Genomic DNA, 24,120 nt, shown 5'->3' on the forward strand with positions numbered 1-24,120 from the left:
TAAAAAAATCACTCATTGAGAGAAAGAAAAAAAAAGAAATTTTATTGCCTCATTCCCTTGCTAAAAACTTTAATAGCAAAAATGCAAATAATGTACTTCTAAGTAACTAATGGTTCAAAGAAAAAATTATAATGAATAAAATTTAAATATCGAGGAATACCTTCAAAGCATATAAAGCATAAGCTGACAAAACTAAAAAGAAATATAAGCCAATTCACAGTCACAGTTAAAATATTTTTAAAAATATCTCTTAGTAGCTGATACAACATATAGATCAAAAATCATGACTAAGAGATGATCTGAACAAGATTAACAATATTTACCCTTTTAACATGTGTGGAATGCTGCATCCAATAACTACAGAACACATCATTTTCAAGTATAAGGGGAATATCATTCACTTAAATAGGTCATATGCTGGACCCTAAAGCAAGTATGAACAAATATAAAAGACTGATATACAATATATATTTCCTGGCTACAGCAGAATTAAGCTCAAAAATAAATAATAAAAAGATAAGTAGGAAATCATATATTTGGAAATACATTTCTAAATAATCCATGAGTTAAAGAAGAAATTACAATGGGAATGAGAGAATACTTTGAAGTGAAAGATAATAAAAACATGACATGGAAGTTATGGATGTGGCTAAGCCTGTGTTAGAAGGAAACATAGATGAACATAATTAAATGACTATACTACAAAAGAAGGTCTGAAAACTGATGATATAAGCTTCCATTTCAAGAATGTAGAAAAAGGGAATTCCCTGATGGTCCAGTGATTAGGACTTCATGCTTCCACTGCAGGGGGCGTGGGTTCGATCCCAGTCCGGGAACTAAGATCCTGCATGCCACGCAGCATGGCCAAAAAACAAACAAACAAGCAAACCAAAAGAAGGTAGGAAAAGAAGAGCAAATAAAACCAATAAAGTAGTAGGAAGGAAATAATACAGATAAAGAAAAAAGTCAACAAAATCAACAAAATAGAAAATAAACATAATCAATCACATCAAAAACAGACTCTTTGACAAGACTACCAAAGTCCATAGCTCTTAGCAAGTCTAAAAAAGAAACAAAAAGAAATAAAGAAAACCCAAATTACTAATACCAGTTCCACGAACATTAAAAAAGATAAGAGGATGCCAATAAATTCAGGTGAAATGGGCATTACCCTGAAAAACAGATTCATCAAAACTAACACAAGAAGAAATAGACCATATGCACAGTCCTGTATCTATTTTTAAAAACTACTTCTGCAATTTAAACCCTTCCCACAAAGACATCACCAGGTAAGTTGGCTTCACTTTGAATTCTTCTAAACATTTAAGGAAGAAGTAATAACCACCTTACCAAAACTATTCCAGACAAGACAAGAAGGGAGAATATGTCCCACTTAGTTTTAAGAGGTCAGTATAACTTTGTTACCAAAACCTGACAAGGACATTGAAAAAAAAGGAAAATTACAGAGCAATCTCTCTCATGAAAATAGATGCAAAAATTCTAAATAGAATATTAATAAATCAAATCAAGAGATGTATAAAAAGAGATTATACATTATGACCACTGGGTTTATTCCAGGAAGGCAAGGTTGTTTTGACAGTTCAAATTCTCCACATTAAGCAAATAATGGGGAGTGGTACCATATGATTATCTCAATAGAGAAAAATTTTTTTTTATAATATTCAATACTCATTCATGATTTAAAGTAATTAGAACAGAAGGGAAATTTATTAATTTGATAAAGCTTATCTACAAAACAACTACCTACTGAAAGCTTTCCCTCCTTCTCCACATTTTAGAAAAAGGCAAAGGTGACCACCCTCACCGCTTCTATTCAACACTGTTACATCATACTGGTTAAACGTTACACAGTACCATAGAGCTAGAAAAAAAAAACAAAAAGAAGAGTCAAAACTCCCATTAATCACAGACTATGTAATGGAATATATAAAGTTTACAAAAGAATCTATAGATCAAATTTAGAATTAATTGGTAAATTTAGCAAGGTCACTAGTCAACGTACAAAAATGAACAAAACTAAATCCAGTGGTTTATACAAAAAGAGAAAATAATATGATCAATTTAGGATTATCCCAGAAATGCAAGAGTGGTTTATCATCAGAAAAAAATATAAATGTCATTTACCAGATTAACACGTAAAAGAAAAAAGCCACATGCACATCTCAATAGATTCTGAAAGTCATTTAATAAAATTCAACGCATTCATAATTAATAACTAAGAGCATGTAAGAATTTAAAGAACTTCCTCTCTCATTAATCAACTGAAAACCTAATTCTTAGTGGTGAGATACTGCGAGCACTGCCTTTAAAATCAGAATTAAGAAAAGTGTCCATTATCACTGCTGTTAGTTACATCGTGCTAGAGGTCATAGTCAGCATATTAAGGCAAGAAAAAGAAATAAAGGGCATATAGATTGCAAAGAAAGAAACAAAACTATCATCTAGTCTCAAATAATATAAACGTCTATAAAGAAAACCCAAAGTAAAATCATCAGAAATAAAGTTAGTTAATGCTTGGATCTAATATAATCAACACAAAAATCAATTCCATTTCTATATATAGCAACCAATCATTTAAAAATGTAACAAACATAGATACCATTTACACTATAAATAAATAAGAACTATATGTTTCTTAGCAAAAAATACAAGATTTTCTTAGATTTATATGGAGAAAATTATAAAACTTTTCTAAGGGAAACTTAAAACTACCCTAACTAAATAGGAAAAATTCAACACGTTCATAACTTGGATTATTTAAGATCATAAAGATATTAATTCTATCCAAATTGATATATAGATTCAAAGTAATCACAACCATATTCCAAGTGCTATTTGAGAAATATAACGTTGATTCTAAAACCTAAGTGAAACAGCAAAAAGCCAAGAATGCCCAAATCACTCTAGGTGAAAAAAATAAAATGGAACACCCCACACCCTACCAATACAGAGACTTCTTATAAAGCTTTAACAATTCAAATATCGGGTACTTGTGCAGGAATAAATAAACCCATGAAAAGAATGCAAAAATGATCCAGAAAAGTATCCACGTATATGGAAATCAGTTGCCTGACAGAGATGCACTAGGCTCACGCCACCATGATGACACACAGAAAGAAGGAAGCAACACTAATTCTGCACCATCCCCTAAGACCTGCGGTTACCAAGAGCAACACCACGGCTAATGATTTACCACTTGCAAAGAGAGTCTTTCGGTAAATTGTAAGAGTGAATTTGCACATTTTTGGCTTCTGCAAATTCCATTATGGTTTAATATTGTATGATTCATTACCTTAACCTGTTACTACTCAGTGGATAAGTGATTTTCTTCTTTGTAAGATTCAGAATAAAAGGCAGGGTACCTTGATGTTTTTGTTGTTTACTTTTGTTTATAATGACAGCCTTTTGGCTTTTGAATGCTTGCTTTGCTTACATCTTAATGAAAAGGAACTAATACAGATTTTAAGCAAGAAAGATTCCTGATCTGCTATTAAATACATATTGCAAGTCTGTGGAATATTAATCAAATCTTTGGTTTCCTTTTTAAGACTTGGCTTCCAAGGCAAGTGCATTTTTCTACCTCTCTTCAATCCCTATTACCATTTTATATTCCATCTGAGGCCTGCCTAGCAACAGTAGCCAGCTCTTGTCTGAATCCTGCAAACTAAGCTCATGCAGATGACACCCGTAGGAAGGTTGGGATCTACACAGGAGATCCAACTTTTAAGGATGGCTCGCATAAGGAAAATCGCTCTCATTCCTAGTCATTTTGCTGTTAGTGGGCAAAAGACTAATGCTTGCTCCACAGGAATTTCAGATCTTGACATTAATGGAAATAAAGACCGTACTCAAGTAAATTAATTTCCTGGTGGCAAAGCTATAAACTTTAAAAACCCTAGATTTGGCTTGGTCTTTCCCTTTTTAAAATACACGACAAAACACTTTGTCAAAAAATGATATATCCCCTCAGAGAAGGCAAATATTTCACATAAATATTTTTGGCCCTATCAAAAATTTTCCCCAATTAATCTCATTTTTATAAACAGTACCATTTATTCTTACTTATTAAATTATCAGTGCTAGGAAAGTTTTTATTTTTAACATTCATTGGCAGTAATGTTGGTTGAATTTGATAGGCTAGCATGCTATTAATACGATTATTATATTCATTTCATAGCCAATTTGTGGTAGTTTTATATTTGGATCTGTAAAAACACATTATTATATTATCTCCAAAAACATATTCTCTCTGAGGAGGAATAAATATGTTTTCAAGACAGTTGTGCTTAAATACAACTATGGCCCAAAAGAAACCATGTGTAGGCATATGTATTTATAATTGTTAACAGCATATTTAACTAATTAGGAAAAATACTGACCTACTGTGAGTATTCAACATTATCATGCGCCTCTGCATTTTACTTATATTTTTATTTAAAAATCCATTATTGTATAAAAGATGAAAATTTGTTGCTTAATACAAAAGGCCACAAAGATTTACACCTATGTCTCCTTCTTAGAGTTTTAGATTTTAGCTTTTACGTTTAGATCTTTGATTTTGAGGTGATTTTTGCATATGGCATGAGATATAGGTCCAGATTCAATCTTATCCATGTGGTTTTCCAGTTGTTCCAGTGCCATTTGTTAAAAAGACAATTCTTTCGGACTTCCCAGGTGACGCAGTGGCAAAGAATCCACCTGCCAATGCGGGGGACATGGGTTCAAGCCCTGCCCTGGGAAGATTCCACATGCCATGGAGCAACTAAGCCCATGTGCCACAACTATTAAAAAAAAAAAAAAAAGACAATTCTTTCCGCATTGAATGGTCTTGGCAGCCTTGTAAAAAATCAACTGGTTATGGATGCATAGGTTTATTTCTGAACTCTAAATTCTGTTCCGTTGAACTGTGTCTATCCTTATGCCAGTGTCACGCTGTTTTGATTATTGCGGTATTGTAATACATTTTGAAATTGGGAAGATTCAAGATTGTTTTGGCTATTCAAGGTCCCCCGTTTGCCCATATGAATCTTAGGATCAGCCTATTTCTGGAAAACGAAGAGGCAGATGGAATTTTGATAGGGGTTGCATTGAATCTATAGGTCAATTTGGGGAATATTGCTATCTTAACAATATTGTCTTCCAATCCATGAACGTTAAATGCCTTTCCATTTATTTAGGGCATCTTTAATATCTCTCAACGGTGTTTTGTAGTTTTCAGTGGAAAAGTATTTCATGTCCTTCATTAAATCTACTATTTTATTCTTTGTGTGCTACTATAAATGGAATTGTTTTGATTTTCAGATTGCTTATTGCTAATGTTTGGAAATACAATAGACTTTTGCATACTGGTCTTGTATACTGCAATGTTTGCTACACTATTAGTTCAATAGTTTTGGGTTTTTTTAAATTCTTTAGTATTACATTTATATACAACCATAATTATCTGCAAATAGTGTTACTTTTTCCTTTCCAATCTGTGGGCCTTTAATTTTGTGGAATGCAAGTGGCAAGAATGTACATCCTTACCTTGTTCATCATCTTAGCAGGTGGAAGCCTTCAGTTTTCCGCTATCAAGTATAAGGTTAACAGTGTGTTTTTCATAAATGTCCTTTCAGTTGAAGAAATTCTTTTCTATTCCTGGTGTGTTGAGTGAGGTTTTATTTTTTAGCATGAAAGGGGGTTGGATTTTCCTGCATCTACTGAGGTGATCATGTATTTTTTCCTTCATTTATTCTATTAATATGGTATAGTGTATTGATTGACCTTCATGTTAAACTGACCTTGCATCTGGAATAAGTCAACTTAATCGTACTATATAACCCTTTAATATGTTGCTAGATTCTGTGTGCTAATATTTTGTTGAGGATTTTGTGTCAATATTCACAAAGGATATTGGTCTGTAGTTTTCTTATGGTGCCTTTTCTGGCTTTGTTATACCAATAACAAATACTTGCCTCATAGAATGTTAGGATGTGCTCCCTCCTCTTCTATTTTTGGAAGAACTTGATAAGAATGTGTTAATGCTTCAAACATTTGGTAGAATTCAACCAGTGAAGACATCTGGTCCTGGCTTTCTTTAAAAGTGTTTTGATTATTGACTCAGTCTCTTTACTATAGGTCTATTCAGATTTTCTATTTCTTGAGTCAATTTGTGTTTTTCTACATATTTCATAGTTTGATTGTGATGTGTCTTGGTATGTATTTCTTTGAATTTAACCTGCATAGAGTGCATTTGTTAAGATTTTCATCAAATTTGTAAAGTTTTCTGCCAATATTTCTTCAAATAGTCTTTGGCCCTTTTCTCCCTTTTTTCTTTCTGAGACTCCCACTGTGTAAATATTGTTGGTAATATCCCAAAGGTCTCTGAGGTTCTGTTCATTTTCATTTTTTTCTTTCTGTTCCTCAGACTGGATAATCTCAATTGACCTATCTTCAAGTTTGCTGATACTTTTTTCTGCCTGCTCAAATCTGATGAAATCCTACAGTGAATTTTTAATTTCAGTTATATCTTTCAACTCCTGAAAATTTTTTTATGATTTTTAAATCAAATTTTAACTTTAAATTATCACTTTATGATTATAAATTTATAACTATAAAAACATCCTTTTTGAAATTTGTCTCTTTATTGATATTCTCTATTTGGTAAGATATTTTTCTCATACTTACTTTCAGGTCTCAAACATATTTAAAGGAGATGTTTTAAAGTCTTTGTCTAGTAAGTCCAACATCTGGGCTTCCTCGGGGACAGCTTCTGCTGACTGCCTTTTTTCCTTCTGTGTATTGGCCATAATTTGAGCACCTTGCCATTTTTTTTTCTTGATGCATGAGCATTTTTAACATTATGATGTTTCCATTCTGTTGGAAAATCAGATTTTCTCACTCCACCCCTCAGGTTGCTCTTGGTGCTGCTTTTTGTGATTGTTATTGTGTGTTTCAGTGACCTTCCTCAAGTAATTCTGGAAAATCTATATTCTTTGTTGTGTGTGACCAGTTAAAGTGGCCCATTAGCTTAGTTGTCAGCTAATGACTGGACAAATATTTCAATGTGTGGAACCAAAAAAAAAAAAAAAAAGCAGTCTTTGCTGAGATGTTCTGTGTGAGTGTTGGAGGATCCTTCAACACTCAGCCAGGTAGCTTCTAGATTTGCTTCAGCCTTCACTTAGGGCCTTTCTGGTCTTTCTTGAGCATGCACAGGGCTAGGCATGTGCACATCCTTCTAGATTGCCAAGACTATGTCAGAGTTTTTCAAAGCACTTATAAGTATCTCATTTCTAATGGGCTTCCCCTAGTTGTGGCTAGTGGAAGCTACTCTTTGTTGTAGTGCGCAGGCTTCTCATTGCAGTGGCTTCTCTTGTTGCAGAGCACGGGCTCTAGGCACACGGGCTTCAGTAGTTACGGCACAAGGGCTCAGCAGTTGTGGCTCATGGGCTCTAGAGCACAGGCTCAGTAGTTGTTGCGCACAGGCTTAGTTGCTCCGCAGCATGTGGGATCTTCTTGCAGCAGGGCTCGATCCAGTGTCCCCTGCATTTGCAGGCAGATTCTTAATCACTGTGCCACCAAGGAAGCCCCTTAGTGATCTTTTAAAACTTTGTTGCTTAACACAGAGCCTACTCCAGTTGGTACTTAATGTGTTAATAGCAAGCATAATCAAAAACATTAGCTAACATATATTGAGCTCTAACTTTAACCCAGGCCCTGCGCTAAACAATATTTTTAAACTTTTTTTTTAAACTGTGAAATATATATGCAAGAGTTCATGCAACATATATGTAAATTTTAGAAAATAAAAAAATGAATACACATAAACCAGCAATCCAGTGTAAGAACAGAACATTATTAGTAACTTCTAAAGATCCTGTGAGATAACCTTGAATTCTGTATTAATCATTTCCTGTATTTCCTTAGAGCTTTACCACACGTGTATCCATGAATAATGTATGAACTTGTTTTATCTTTCATTTAAAAATTCTATAAATGGACTCATCCTATATTATTCTGTGATTTTCTTTTTTTGTTCAACACTATGTATTTGGAAATTACTTCATTTTTCACTACTGTAGAGTATTCCACTACATGGATAGATCTAAGGATGTGAGCTAATTGCAGTCAGAAAATGCCAGGCTATGCTGAGATAATAAAAAATTCCTGAGGCAAGGAAAAAAATTTGAGTATAAAGCCCTAGAGTATGCCAACTTTTAAAGGTCACGAAGAGGCAAAAGAACCAGGTAAGGAGGTTAAGAGGGGTTTGACTAATGAAGTGGGAGGAAAACTAGCAGAAGGTTGTGTTGTGAAAGCCTAGAAAGTATAGTGTTTCAGACAGAAGTGTGTGGAATGCTATTGAAAGTTTAATAAAATAAGCAATGAGAAGAATCCATTGGATCTGACAACATGCAATGCTATGGGGATCTCATCGGAGTTAGCTGTGTGGTAGTGGTGATGCTGAAGCCATATGGGGCTAATTTAAGACACAACAGCAGCAGAAATGTAAGACAGCATGCACAGACGACCATAAAAAAGCAGCAGAGAAATGGAGGTGTTAGGATCCGGGAGGCAGAAAGTTTTTAAAAAATATTATCAACACTAGAGCATTGTGTGTGCTGTTGAGAATAATCCTACAGGGAAGTCACAAGTTGCTGAAGCAAAATTAAAGGGATAACTCAGAGAGAAAAGATTCTGAGAAGGTGAGAGAATGGAGTCCAGAGGAAGGGAACAGCCTGTTCTGGGAGGAGGGACACTGTCTCCAACACAAAAAGAGGAAAGAGGAAGATGAGTGCAATATATGAGGGTCAAAAAATGAGGGAAATTAATCTAACAGCTTCTGTTTTCTCAATGAATTATGAAGGTCATTAACTGAGGGTGGAAGTCATCTTGGAAAGTGGGGAGGTGAGTTTACCGGGGACAGAGTAGAAATAGCAATTTTGAGTGCTATGTGAAGACTGTGACCATGAATTTAAAAAGTCAGTCTATTTGTGTGATTTTCCTCAGGTAACATTCACCTGTTCAAGTACAATCACAGAGAAAAAAATGGAAACGCTCCACCGGAGAAGGTTTTGGTCAGGCAAATACCTTTTCTCTCTGAAGGAAAGGCTGACATGCATCACCTAAGGTTACACTTATGTGACCTCAGAACAGTTCAAAATGCAAAACATGAAGTAAATAGCAAATACAGCGTTAAGCTAATGAATTAATACTTATGTTTATTTTAACTAAGTTCTCAAGATTACGCTGATGCCACATTCTGCTCGCCAAGCTCCCACTGGTTATCTCAACTTGGCCCTACACTGTACTTTCTTTCCTATTAGCATATTTTTTAAAAGCACACTGATGAGATGCATAAAAATACTGCAATGATCGCTGCTCTAAAAACAGTTTAATATTTTATTTGAAAAAAATCAGGTAAAAAGCTAAATATACTTTTTTCCTAAAAAACAACGGAATTCACTAGTGGTAAGTAAGCAATCTTTTCTCATAGTAGATATAAATTATATAAAATTTAAGCTCTTGATTTATATCATACTTTATTTTCTATCTTTTATATATCACACATACTCATTGAAGGAAGACTAAAAATATAGATTAAACACCAAAAGAGATGATATATAATCAATCACACTCCAAAAAAAGCATATTAATAAAACTATAAATTTCAGATAGAAATTACAGATCTATCAAGTAGACAGGCCATGTTCTGTAAATACTAATTTGTTATAAATTCTGCATTTGCTATATAAATATTAATTTTATCTCACTACTTTTCAAAATATTTTAACCTAGTCAATTTTTTCCTTATGCTTCATTTTCTCATTTATAATTTAGAATTTTACCTCTTTTTACAGATTTACCAGAAATTAAGATATTTTGCTAGTAAGAATTTGTCCACAAAATATTACCAACAAAGTCAAGTCACATCAAACACGTTTAGATTTGTTTTTAAAAAACAAACAAAACACTGATTTTGAATCTTACTCCTGGTACAGTTCTAAAGTCAGAGCCCAAACAATTCTTTGCAAGGGGCCACCACAGACACAGACATATCACCAATTAGCAATTGCTACTCTGGCATTTTCCCTCCAGTGTTAGAGCAGATCATTATTTCTTTGGTTTGAACACCAGGCAAAATGTGTAGACAGCTGAATTTAGAGTCCACATTGTACAACAAATATCTTTCTCTAAACACTAGACTTGCATGTAGCACAGGACGCCTATACACCTACATCCCATCTGAAGTGCTGAACTTCACCTTGAACTCAGTCCTGGGCAGACACAGAGTAGAAGCTGCTTTTAAATTACTTCTCTCTTTTCCTACTTTTGCTGAATGTATATTTTTGCTCTGCAGTTTAAGTATACCTACTCATAATATCTAGTAAGAAAGCAAATAAATCTTTACGTAAAGAGATATTTATTAGGTCACATCTTCAAACTAATTCTTAAGTTTAGATAATTTTTTTAATGTATAGTTAATTTAGAACTAATCTCATTTAAAAAAAAAAAACTTCAAACCTCTCATACCACTCTTTTCCCATAAATTTGTATTTCAGAACTGGGGGGAACTGCAGAGCTGGAGAGAGGGCTAGTAGAGAACAGAGCATTCCTATGTGGAGAGCAGATACAGAGCAACGCTAACTCAGGTCTCGTTACTGTGACAAAAGCAAAGCAATTATTGGGACCTGCATTCTTATGATACAAAGAAAACTGTAACCAACAAATTTCAAAGTAAAGATTAACAGACTAAAAACCAAGAAAACGTTCAGTGTTTTAGGAATGCAATATTTTGCCAACACATTCAAAGAAGATAATCAGGAGAGAAGCGACTGCACTTGCTGTGGTGACCGGTGTAGGATGGTCTCTGGATCTTTGTACTCATTGACGGGATTCATCACAGCTGCGTACACTTCACCATAGGCTCTGCAGACTAATTCTGTAGACTGTTTTATGATTTGCTCTCTATTGATAAACAAACAAAATGTGAACACATACTCTTCAAACAAAATACCAAGCACTGTCAGAAAGCTCCATACTTGAACCAATATATTTCGTTTTCATAACTGTCACATGTATATTATTAAAAATCACTGCACTACTACACAAGTTAGTTAGCTTGGTTTGGGGATAAAAGGTTTTTTAATACTTATTATTTCCTTATTAAATTTTCTCCTTTAGTATGTAGGCTGCAGGAAGGCAGGGGCTGTGTTTGGTTCACTGCCTTATCTTTAGGGCTAGGACAGTGCTGATATATCGTGGATTACTAAACAAGAAACAGAAACTGTCACCCACCATCAATGTATCGATTTTGCAAATGCGACTGATAACACATTAACTTTAAAAAGGCTTATAATTATTCAAATTTATCAATACTACAAATCCTCAGAAAACTTGCAATATACTGTCCTTTCACCTATAGCTCCTACACTAATAACCACATGGCCTAGATTTCTCATCTCTCACAAAAATGTGACACATGCTGACAACAAATCACAGCATTTTCACAAATATGCATTTCTATGAACGTACATAAGAGACAGTTTCAAATAAACTGAAGGAAATGTTTTTAGAAAAACTAGCGCTGGGTTCCTTAAATCTGCATTAACCCTTTATGTTTTCATGACATTTACTTTGTCATCCCCAGCTACTTCTATTTCTATATCACTATACCTGCTGATGAAAACACTTTTTTTCTGATTTTTATAATAACTAAATAAAAAGTGTCTTTAAAGCTTTACTCCCAAACCAACTTCTCTCATGTTGCCTGTTTCTGTCAACGGCATAACTACGTCACATCACCTCAGCTCAGACCCTAATGAACTGGAGTATCCAAGAAAATCTCCTATCTGGTCTTTCCCTATCCAACCTTTTCCACCTTTAATGTATCACAAGCACTGCTCTTAGACTAATCTTTTTAAAACATACCATTTATCACATCTCTCCCTCACCCAGGGCCTTTCTTCAAGGAGACTCAATGGCTTCTGGTTTCAGAGAAGCCAAAATTCCTTTCCCCGTCACTCAGAAACATTGATAACACCTTCAGTATCACCACTCTAACTCTGCAGGCCAACACAACTCGACTGTGCTATCTGCCCTTCTCTTCCTGTCCTCAACTCCTCTGCTCCCTCACATACCGTACCTGCATTTGTCTAGAATGTCTCTCTCATCCACCTTTAAATGCCCTTAATTCTCATTAAAAATGTGCTCTCTCCTCCACGAAGCCTTCCCTGATCTTCAGAGCTAGAAATAGTTTTTAGAACATCCATGACCAAAATGACACATGTGTAAAACTATCTGTGAAAATACATGGATCTGTGGTCTAAAAAAGGACAAAACTAGCTGGCTGGAATGAGGAGGGGAGTCTACTTATGATCCTGGGTCATCAGCACACTGTTCTGACAGGGTCTCAAACTCTTGGTTTGAGCAACCTTGATTTGTTGGAGCAACTGGACACTTTCCAAAAATTGTTAAAGCTTCCAAAATGAGCCTGGGTAGAAGGAAGATATGCTGGGTAAATTTTCTGAGCAGACTGGAGTAATGCTATTGGCTGTACTACTTTTTTGTTGGAAGGGAGGATGACAGAAACTTGTTTGGAAATCTACTAAACCAGATGAGGCTTTGGGATTTTTTTCTGATCTACTGATTAGCGATCATTCCTATAATTAATGAAGCTTAATAATAAATGCATCAAAATGACACAAACATTATTTTCCATAAATGATATAGCTAAAAAATACTATAGCATTTAAAAAATTTGTTAACTATACATTTGATACCCATTTTGCAACAAATTATGGATTTTAGATATAGCACTTTTAGTTCTTTACTAAAAGCAGTAAGATTTATTTGAACTTTTATTTTTTTAATTGAAGTATAGCTGATTTACAATGTTGTGTCAATCTCTACTGCACAGAAAAGTAACTCAGTTTTACACATATATATATTCTTTCTTTAAAATATTCTTTTCCATTATGGTTTATCCCAGGAGAACGGACACAGTTCCCTGTGCTGTACAGTAGGATCTTGTTTACGCACTCTCAAGGTAATAGTTTGCATCTACCAACCCCAAATTCCCAGTCCATTCCTCTCCCTCCCTCCCCAAAGCAGTAAGATTTTTGGAGGTGTACAAAGCATTCATTACTCACACCTCATAATCTAAAATCTATCCTCAGTCTGAACACAGCATACACTTATACTACATAAGGAATACACTGACAAGGCTACTCCTACACAGGAAGTTTAAAATCACAATAAGGTACATTAGTGAATATTAAACATATTTTTTAAAAATCCAGAGTTACTAACTAGTAACTGTAGAATGAATTATTGAAAATTCTGAAATAATGAATTTTAATTTCAAGTCCAAATGATGAAAATTTTTAACTTACTAACACTGAGTTGTAACTCGGGGCATATTTCCAATTTATAAGCTAAACTAGCTTACAAATGTCTACAGCTCACAATACAGGTGAAAAATCATTATAAATCTGCAATGGAGAAAACCAAAATAAAGCAATACTGCTAAGACACAATTAATTAAATAAAATCAAGCCAATAAAACCAAGTAAGAGTTTATAATTCATTTTAGATTCTGGTATTTGCTCCCCCGTTTAATAAGAAGCCACCAAGACACGGGAGGGGTTAGAAAATGACCATGGCTGTGCTGTACAAGATGAGAGATACAAAAACCTGTGGAAAAGAAGGTTTTTCACACAGTGGGAAGGAAAATGGAAATGGGAAAGATGTGTTCCTCCTAGTCTGACAGCTGCTAAAGCCAACAGGATAGAAACGCAATGGAAATGCAGTTTCTCCAAGTGAATCCAAGTCAAATCCAAACTGTAAAGAGCAAGAACTGTGACTGACAGTGATTCCACATTTCTGGACAAATGTTGAGAGTTCATTTACCACAACCAAAGCCAGGTACAGGTCCATACACTCACATTCACTCCTGTTTTTCTAATGGATTACATATGGTAGAGATAAGATGGTACAGTGAAGGACGTCACTGTCAGAAGATCTTGACTCTAGTTGAAGCTGGACTAATTTCACCATTGTAAAACAAAATACTGACCTTGATAATCTTTACAAGACACTTCCAGCTTTAAAATTATATCATTTCGTTGAGAGTTAAGAACACTTTAATGAACTGCAGTTAAAAAATCTCTATGTGCTTATACACATATATATACACATATACATACACACAAACACATTACTTTGGGGAATTGGGTTCCCTAAATAATGAACTATAGTAAGCATATCAGTTACTGATATAAAAATAGGTGGTGTTTCTAAAGTGCTAAAGCAATTTTCTTGCCATTTTACTATCTCCTTTTTATTTATAATGCTAATTACTACATAAGTTCATCCTTTATGTTAAAAAGTATATGCATATACCTACATATCTGTCTGCCTGGTGTCTTGGCCCAAGTTATTCACTAATAACATGTATAAAATACAGAGTTCAAATATGATAAATCATAGTGACAAATAAAATCAATATTCAAAATAGAAAAATTCAGGAATTCTATAAATCATCTCAGTCGTCATGTTTTCAGTACAATGACCTTATCTACTGATGACTTTGTGTACAGGTAAAGAAAAGCAGTACTTTTTCTCTTTTTTTCAGTCACGTATGCTATTTTCTGCCATGGGCACCCACCTCAGATTTTACTTTCTGTATTTTGATCAATCATAGCCAATCACATAGCTGATGGATGGAGTACGTTTAGAGCTGTTTCTCTACATTAAAATTCTAAAGGTAAGTTCTGCTTTTCATATGACCAACAGATATGCAAAAGGCCAGTTGAGGGAAAAGCTTTTACCTGAATGTAAGTCAAGATTTATTTATAAAGTTAGACCATTAACTGTCTTGGTCACTTTACTACCATGAAATTCTCACAGTAATTTCAAAAAACTTAAAACATGACTCATACAAATAAAGAATGTCAAAAATTTAATAACTCATTAATGAGTAAATTACTAAGATGGGAAAGCCGGTTCACAAAACATTTTGAGGAACTGGTCATTTACAGGCATTTGAAAAAGAAGGTTAGGATAAATCAGGCTACATATAAAATGAGTTATCCCACGGAGCAAGAAAAAACATAGGATGTGAAAAACCATGGAACCTTTAATCAACAGTAAACAGAGAATCAAACAAGGATGCAGTCCCCTAAATAACTAAATAATTTTTGATGGGCCTGTTAATGTTTCAGTATGACACTAAAAAGACATGCTGCTCTCCTGGACCCTATATCCCTTCTTTCCATGTTTTGGAAAGTCTCTCTTACTTTTGCAAAGTACAGTTGTTTGTTGTTTTTTGTTTTGGTATACTTTGCTATACCAGTATATCATATACCAAAGACAACCTTGTAGCTAATGTGCTATGAGAAAAAAGAAGCAATAAAGGAGGAGAAGATGAGCTTGTTACATTTTCAGAGAAAGGCAACATATTTTAGTTACTTATGCATGGGAATACTATGCATTAAGAAATTTAATGTGTCCAGTTATAAATGTCATAATGCTATAAAAATACACTACGATAAATTTTGAAAATACTAATAAAGATTATTGTATAACTAAATGGAGATACCATTCTCATTTTAAAATATGTTCACTGAAATTACATATATCTTAAATAATTATTTAAAGTACTGAGCCATGATAAGAAATGAACTGCTTACTTCCAGAATCAGTGAGCTTGTCATTAATCAGTACTTTAGAATTTTGGTTGCCATAACAACATGATACAACTTTCATCATTACCATAAACCCAGCACTTCTAAAAATAACTTATTTCAACATTCAGGTTCTGTGATCACTAAAATTGAGCTTTATTACAGCGCCACAGTTAAGAATGCAATCAAACACGCCATAGGAGAAAAGAAGGTGTTAACTTATAAACCTGAAAAACTAAGAAAAAATATACTTATGAATAATAGATTGATTTAAAAATATACTTTTTGATTTCTCTTTATCACAATATAAACACCAAAGATGTCATGGTGGGTCAGCTTCCTGTCATTCACAGTAAATGTGAGCATATTTTAGATGAGACCAAGGCACATATCTCACACAAGTCTTATCTATCACATATGCCAAACATTTTTGAGCTTCCTCTAAAAATAATAAAACAGCATAATATCAACATAGAAAGAGTTAATAAAAATACAGTACAGGCTAGTGTTAAAGAGAACAGGCTCTGGAATACTGGATTCGAATCCTGGCTCTGCTTCTTGCTAATTGTTTGACCTTGTTTCAATTATTTAACCTTTTTTTAAAAAAAAAAAGTCCTCTTCTGTAAAATGGAGATCCTAACTTATAGACTTATTGAGAAGGTTAAGTGAAGGCAACCCATTCAAGAATCGCTCCAGTTGAGATGCTAAGATTAGACTGTAGAGGCTGCTGTGGCAATGGTAGAGAGGACAAGGGTGAAAACAGAATAGTTCCAAGGCTAATGTGATAATCCAGGCACAGATGATACCAGCTTGGACCAAAGTGGTAACTGTGGAGACAGTCAAAAGTGACCAGAGTCTCCTCTCACATATTTCTTTCTAGATAAATATTTAATAAAGTGGTTCCATAGCAATCTTGATTGGAGTTATGCTAAATTTACAGATTACGACATTACATACCCAGTTAGAGAAGAAAACCATGTGTCCATGCTGGAACACTGAAAAGCCACAGCAAACATCACACTTAATGATGAAACATCAGAAAAGTTCAAAATAAGATGTGCACACTCACCATTATATCTACTATTTACTTTGGAGTGCCTATCCAATATAATGGGTTTAGTTATAAATACTGAAAAAAATTAATGAAACTCATTAACTATAGATGCCTGTGCCAAAAACAAAAAATCAAGGCAAACAACTGATGAACTAATAGAACTAGGAGTTCAGTTACCTGGCCAGATTCAAAGTGAACATAAAATGTAGTACTTCCCTGTATATCAACAATATCTAATCAGAACATGTAATGGAAAATGAAAGACTTATATGAGCCACAGAATTGTTGCCCAGGAACAAACCCAATAAAATACATGGAAAATTATATGAAGAAACAGCCAATCTTTACTGAAAATTCTAAAAGAAGACCTGGATAAACAGGCCTACCATGTTTGTAGATGGGAATACTCACTAGTAGCTTTCTTATTTTTTGTTCACCTTTAGCCTGGTGAATTAGTCTGGTGAATGTTTTACATGCACTTTAAAAGAACGTTATTTTCCATAGCTGTGTGTGGTATTCTCTATCAGGTTGAGCTGATTCGTGGCATTGTTCAGTTCTTTGACCAAACTAGTTTTCTGTCTACTTTTTCTAGCAATTATTAAGAGAGGAGGGTTGAAATATCAACATAAATGTCAATTTATTCTTCCTCAATTCTATAAGCTTATACTTCATGTTTTTTGAAGCTCTATTAGCTGCTCATATTTACTATTGTATCTTCTTCATGAATTGATCCTATTATTGTGGAATATCCCTCTTTATCTTTGGTATTATCTGTCATCAGCCTAATTTTGCTGCTATTAATATCAGAATATAACTACTTCAACTTTATTATAATTTTTATTTACATGGTATATCTTATACCATCTTTTTAAACTATCTGTGTCCTTATATTTAAAGTGGATTTCTTATGTACAGCAGACAGTTGGGCCATGCTTTTTCACCCAATCTAATACCTCTGTCTTTTAACTGGAGTGTGTAGTCCTTTTACATTTAATATAGTTACTTATAAGGTTGAATTTCAGTCTATCATCCTGTTACTCGTTTTTTTTTTCCAAGTGTTACCAGCATTTTAATTAGTGAAACAAAATAAAATAAAAACAGGCACAACCATGTCTCATTCCAACAGATGTAAGAAGTAAATATGATTTTATAAGACAAATGTCATCCAGTATAATAAATTTCCAATAATTTTGACAATTCTCTTTCAAAAAATTTTCCAAAATTCTAAGAAAAATTACAAATTGGAGGTTTACTCTAAACATGCATAGCTTACTACCTAGTCCTGTGTGCAAAAGACAACAAAGACTTTATATCTGGCCAAGATGTTGATGTTGAACATAGGAGTTCTTTCCTCCCCACCTCTAAGCTGCCAGCACCCCCACTACAGCTACCTGCCAAGACAGGTCAAACATGGAGATGCAGTGCACAAAAAAGAATTATAAAGAAGATGATATTTGTGTTAAAATACAACTTCTGATTTATGTGCATGAAGTGTAAAAGCAGGTCAGTATTAAAAAGCAAGAAAACAGAATTTGGAATTAGTCCAATTCAAACGAGGCATCTTCAGAATTCCATGATGCTGTGATCTCGATCCCACTTAACTATCTCGGGCTCACTGAGAGTAATGTGTTTCACGTGGCAGCTATACTGATACACTCCATAAGGAGTGAACTCAGTGTGGACCAGGAGGTAGAAAGACCAGTCCTTGCTGAAAGATAGGTCTGACCGCTCCACTTCCATCTTCTCCCCATTCTCCAGCAAATCAATCTCAATCTGGGGCGGATGGAACCCAGACACAAAGCAGTTGAGGTTATTTGGCTTTCCATTTTCTGCTGGGTGTTGTGTATTACTCACTTTATATCTGTACCATCTTTTTTTTTTTTCTTTCTTTCTCCTTTTCTGCCATCCTTTGATATAATTGTTATTTTAACATTCTATGTTATCTATTGGCATGTTAGATAACACTGATTTTAGTGCTTGCTGTAAGGTTAACAATCTACCTTCAAACAATATTATACACTTCATGAGTAACCTTACATTTTAGATACTTGTATCGCAACGGTATACTTCCACTTCCCTCCCACTCCATCTTTTGTGCTTTCATAGTCATAAACTTCACTTCGTGTTAAGAATTCCACAATTCACTGTTAGTATATTTGTTTCAAATGGTCCACTAATCTTTTATATTTAGCATTTCCTGCACTTGTCATTCCTCTGTGTAGGTAGGAGTTTTCTTCTCGTATCATTTTCCTTCAGCCTGAAGAACTTCCTTTATCATTTCTTGCAGTATACTGATGATAAATCCTCTCTACTTTTGTTTATCTTATCTCACTTTGAAAAATACTTTTGATGAATACACAAAGTTGAAAATGTTTTAGCATTCAGCTTTGTAAAGATGCTATTTTATTGTCTTCTGGTTTGAACTGTTTCTAACAAGAAGTCTGTAGTATACTTATCCTTGTTCCCCACAAATAATATGTCTTTTTTTCCCTCTGGCTGCTTTAAAATTTTTTTTCTCTTTATCATTGGTTTTCAATAATTTGATTATGGTGCACCTTAGTACAGTTTTCCTTGTGATTTATTTAGCTTCTTGAATGTGGGTTCATGTTTTCCATCACACTTGAAAAAAATTCTTTAATGCCTTCAAATTTTTTATGTCTCAATCTCACTATGGCAATTCACTTATATTAGAATGCTTATTATTATCTTACAATTTACCTAGACTCTCTTCATCTTTTTCCAGCTTTTAATTTTTTCCTATCTGTCCTTCAGTTTGGACAGTTTCCACTGTCCTTTTCTCAGGTTAACTTATTTTTCCCTCTAGAATGTCCAACTGGCGGTTTTAAGCCCATCCAGTGAGTTTTTCATTTTAGATACTATATTTCTCAGGCTTAGAATTCCCATTTTGTAAAATTCCTAATTTTTCCTCTCAATATAATTTTCCTTTAAGTCCTTGAACACACTTTAAATAGCTGTTTTAAAGACTTTAACTGCTAATTCTGTAAACTCTGTCAGTAAGTCTGTTTCTACTGACGGATTTTGCTTCTAGTTTTGGTTCATATTTTCCTATTACTTTACCTAAGTGCTTTTTATTGCACGCTCAGCATTATAAATGCTACACTGTTGATTGTGTGTATTTTGTCATACTTACGAGTGCTAAGTATTATTCTGGAAGGCAGTTAATTTAATAAAGATCCACATGATCTTTTACATGTTTGCTTTTAACCTTTTTTAGTGTGAGTCAAAAGTAGCCTTTATTGTAGAACAGATTAACCTTACTTTTAAGGCCTGGACTTTCCAAGGTCTCTAAAGCACTGTGTGAGCTCCAGTTACTTTTCAGATCACAGGTTTCCATTAGTCATTATTTCTCTGGTAGGCTCACCCCACCTCCACTCCCAAACCTGCTTTATTTTTGTTTATACAGGTATCCCTGATAGTTAAAGACAGGTGGCTTAAAAGGCAGTTAAAGAGAAGAAAATTATTCCATTTACCTCTTTAAAACAACCAAAGTAATTCTTTTTAAAGACATCTGCTTTGTTTCTAGAGTATATAATGGAGGAAGATTCCTGAATAAAAGAATTCTCAAATACACTTTTCTACATGCTTTAGGAAGCATTTATAGTCTCCTTATTTCTTAAATTACACTCATATAAACACAATTCTGATTCAATAAGCCTGAGAATATTTTATAAATATACATAATTGTGGTTTCTGTAGTCCAACCTCTATTTTTATACCATTAAAAGGCAAATGTTGGAGTCTGACACTGAAAAAAGAACAATTCCCTTCTAATTCATCCCAAGGAAGGAGGAATTCTTTAAAACTTTTTAAATTTTCTATTCTTTTATTCCTTTTCTATACAACCTCACTTCCTGGCTCCTTAAATTTATTCAATAGTTCATTCCAAGGCTGAAGTGCTCAATCAAAACCTCCTTTGAAAGGCAGTCAAACTACAAGACAAGAAAAAGGGAGACAAGGATGACAGGTCTCCCAAAGGTACTGCAACCATAGAGACAAGCAAAGTTCAGGAGAACAGAATAGTAACAAAACAAAATGAGACAGGTATAAAAAAGAAAGTTTTACATTTCAAAGCTCCATTTCAAAGAAACAACTGAAATTTTAAATATGAGTAGAAAGAAACTGAGAACATAAAGATATGAAAACATTTTTGCTTATAAATGAATTCCCATTTTGAAAAGGTTCAAAATTTAACAGAATAAATGTTATCTATTATTTCGAATGCTTAATAAATAAGATCAAATACACACCATGTCTATACAGTAGCAGAAATAAGAACAGAAAGTATTTTTGAGAGTAAGGACCTTTCATCAATCAAAAAAGGGGGAAAAAGCACAGTTAAAAAATCCACTTTAATGTTGAATCTTAAATGTGTAAAATGCTTTACATTTTCATAGCAACCTGATTTTTAAAATAAATAGCCAAATTGATACCATAATTTCTTTTCTGCCTTAAAAAAAAACACCTGAAAATACATTCCTAGGTTACATTTAATTGTAGAATACTTTGCAAAAAACATTTTAGAAATTTTCTGAATGAAAAAAGGGGTCAATAGGTAACGACTAATTTCTTATTCTCAGTTGCACTATTATTTACATAAACCATATGTATATCTCTATTTTTAAATGTCATTATAAGTAGTATGAATTTATAACAGGATGTTAGGTCCATACTAAAAATCAAAATAGTAATTTAAAAGTTCAGATTTTTAAGTAATGTACCAAAAATGATGCTCATTTGACACTGTTAATAAAACAGATTTGGCTACATAACACTTTGAAGTTTTTACAGAAAAAGACAACATAAACTAAATTAAAATATAATGTGAAAAATATTTGCAAATTATGTAACAGACCAATTATCCCTAATTATATTATCCTTAATATAGAATGAGATCTTACAAAAATTATTACTACATTTAATTATTACTTTAAGTAATGCGACAACAAAAGTGGAGAGCTAAAATATTTCTTCAGTGACAGAACACAAACATTTGATTTGAAATATCATTGAAGCTTTAGAAAATCTGAGAAGTCCTCAGAGTTAAAGAATTCAAATAGATCCATATAAAGTGCTTAATCCCACTGCTAATTTAGTAACTTTATTTTAAACTCTTACTAAGAAAAGAAAAAAAATCTATTAAGAGGTATCCCTGAGTGTAAGGACATATACTTTTAAATTTAATAAATGTTGCCAAATTGACCTTTAAAAGGATTGTACTAATTTATACTCCCACTGACAGAGTGTAAAAATGCCCATTTTCCCAGACCATTTCAGTTACCATATAACAAACTTTCTATTTTCTGTAATTTGTTATGCAAAAATTCTCATTGCTGTTTTAATTTGCATGTTCTGATAACTATTATCTTCTCATATATTTGTTTTCCATTTGCATTTCTTCTATGAACTGTCCAAATATACAGTGCATTATTTTGTACTGATTTGTGGGATCTCATTCTATATAAAGGATAATATAACTAAGCATAATTGGTCTGTTATATAATTTGCAAATTTTTTTCATATTATTGTTTATATTTTAATTTAGTTTATATTGTATTTGTCTGTAAAAACTTCAAAGTGTTATGTAGCCAAATCTGTCTGTTTTTCCCTTCATGGCATCTGGACTACATGACATCCTTTGACACACATTAAGATTTCCCCTCAATCATTATACAGTTAGACCCCAGTATCCAAGGGGGATTGGCTCCAGGACTCCCTCAGATATCAAGATCCAGGATGCTCCAAGCCCGTATATAAAATGGCACAGTATTTGCATCTAACCTCTGCACACTCTCTTTAAATCACCTCTAGATTACTTATAGTACCTGATACAATGTAAATGCTATGTAAACAGTTGCCTGTGTACAGCAAATTCAAGTCCTACTCTTCTTGAACTTTCCAGAATTTTTTTTTTTTTTTTTGGCAACTATTTTCAATCCACAGTTGGTGGAATACATGGACATGGAACCTGCAGATACGGAGAGCTGACTGTATTAGGAAAAGAATAATGGTATGTTTTATATTTAGTGGTGCTCCAAACAATTCAACATTTAAATACTAAGTACTGAAACATGTGGTTAAATATAAAAGAACCGTGGGTATTTGGTTAAAAAAAAGTACATAAGAAACACACAATCTGAATTATGGCATAATGGAATTTGTTTTATAATCTCTCAGGTCTTTAGGATTCTGGTTATGTGTATAGTGTGAGATCTTTTAGGATAATAAAATATAAAAGTCAAAAAAAAAATTAGAATCATTTACTCTGACCACTCCTAACACAGGAACTCCCTAACTTTATGTCTGAGAGAACCCATTTCCAGCCGATTCTAATCAATATCAAATTCTTCCTCATGCTGAAAATAAGTGGGCCACCTCTGTACCACTGCATCCTTTCAGACATTTGAAGCATTTTTCTCAAGCCTGACAGCTCTTTCTTTACCATACTTTTTAATGTAAGTATTTGTTCGTGTGTATAATTGACATGTCAGACTATTATCTCCATTAAGATAGTGAAAATGCCTTTTAAATCTTACCCTGTGTACCTGGTACACAGAAGACAATTAATATACTAGTTGAATGGAAAGAAAAAAAATGTACAGATGTCTAATTTCCTACTTGTAGACAATTTTTATTTGTTAATATTTTTCTTAAAATCAAGTCACTCAGTATAATCTCTAATTGTAATATCCTAATATTTTCATGGACAGTTGTTGCACACATCCCTGATAAATATGTAATACTGAAAAGTTTTATATCTACAGAAACTGCTTGGGTCCAAAATAGTCTAAACAGTAGATCGTCTATGTTGCACAATGAATATATTACTGATTCTTTCATGACACATTCAGTGCCATTTTGACATATGTGTTAATACAAGGGAATCTGATATTATCACTGTGTAGCTTCAATTATATAATTCATATTATTTTTCAAATATCACCCACTACATAGATTTTGAAGCTACAAACATGTAAGGAATAAGTATGAACAGGATAAGGTCAGATCTCTTAGGGGTGCTAAGGCAGAAAAAAAGGTTGAGAACTATAAATCTTTTATGATAAGTCTCCTATTCTTGAAAATAAATTTTTTTCTAAGAAATGTGCTTGGCATTTAAAAATGTGACTCTTTACCAACTAATTGGGACCGAAAAATACTTACTTCACTGTGGCACTTAGAAGAAAGCTCAGCTGTGGCATTAACAGGTTGTCTGGGGCTGCCAGATAGCGATCAAACTGAACCTAAACAAACAGAGAAATGCAAAACACAAAGTGCACATACCTGCTGACAGACATCCCAAATAGCCCTTTTAAGGATTAAACCATAGTAAAAATCCCATGTTCCAAAGAACAAGTTTTTTGTGAT

The 24,120-nt window shown here is 33.6% G+C and overlaps 1 protein-coding gene across 2 annotated transcripts in view; it reads right to left on the minus strand.

The window, feature by feature from the left end:
• COG6 (component of oligomeric golgi complex 6) overlaps positions 1-24,120 on the minus strand; it is an 87,251-nt gene that overhangs the window by 15,663 nt on the left and 47,468 nt on the right. The window contains exons 18-19 of one of the 2 annotated variants that reach the window (XM_057707151.1): positions 23,917-23,996; positions 50-10,965 (exon numbers count right to left, since the gene is read on the minus strand). In XM_057707151.1, the coding sequence (XP_057563134.1) occupies positions 10,818-10,965; positions 23,917-23,996 (228 nt within the window). In that variant the 3' untranslated portion in view covers positions 50-10,817. Of the gene's footprint in view, positions 1-49; positions 10,966-23,916; positions 23,997-24,120 lie in introns of those variants that run through there. The other variant, XM_057707152.1, reaches the window with a different exon arrangement.

This window comes from Hippopotamus amphibius, chromosome 14 (genome assembly GCF_030028045.1).
Source record: "Hippopotamus amphibius kiboko isolate mHipAmp2 chromosome 14, mHipAmp2.hap2, whole genome shotgun sequence".
Taxonomy (NCBI): domain Eukaryota; kingdom Metazoa; phylum Chordata; class Mammalia; order Artiodactyla; family Hippopotamidae; genus Hippopotamus; species Hippopotamus amphibius.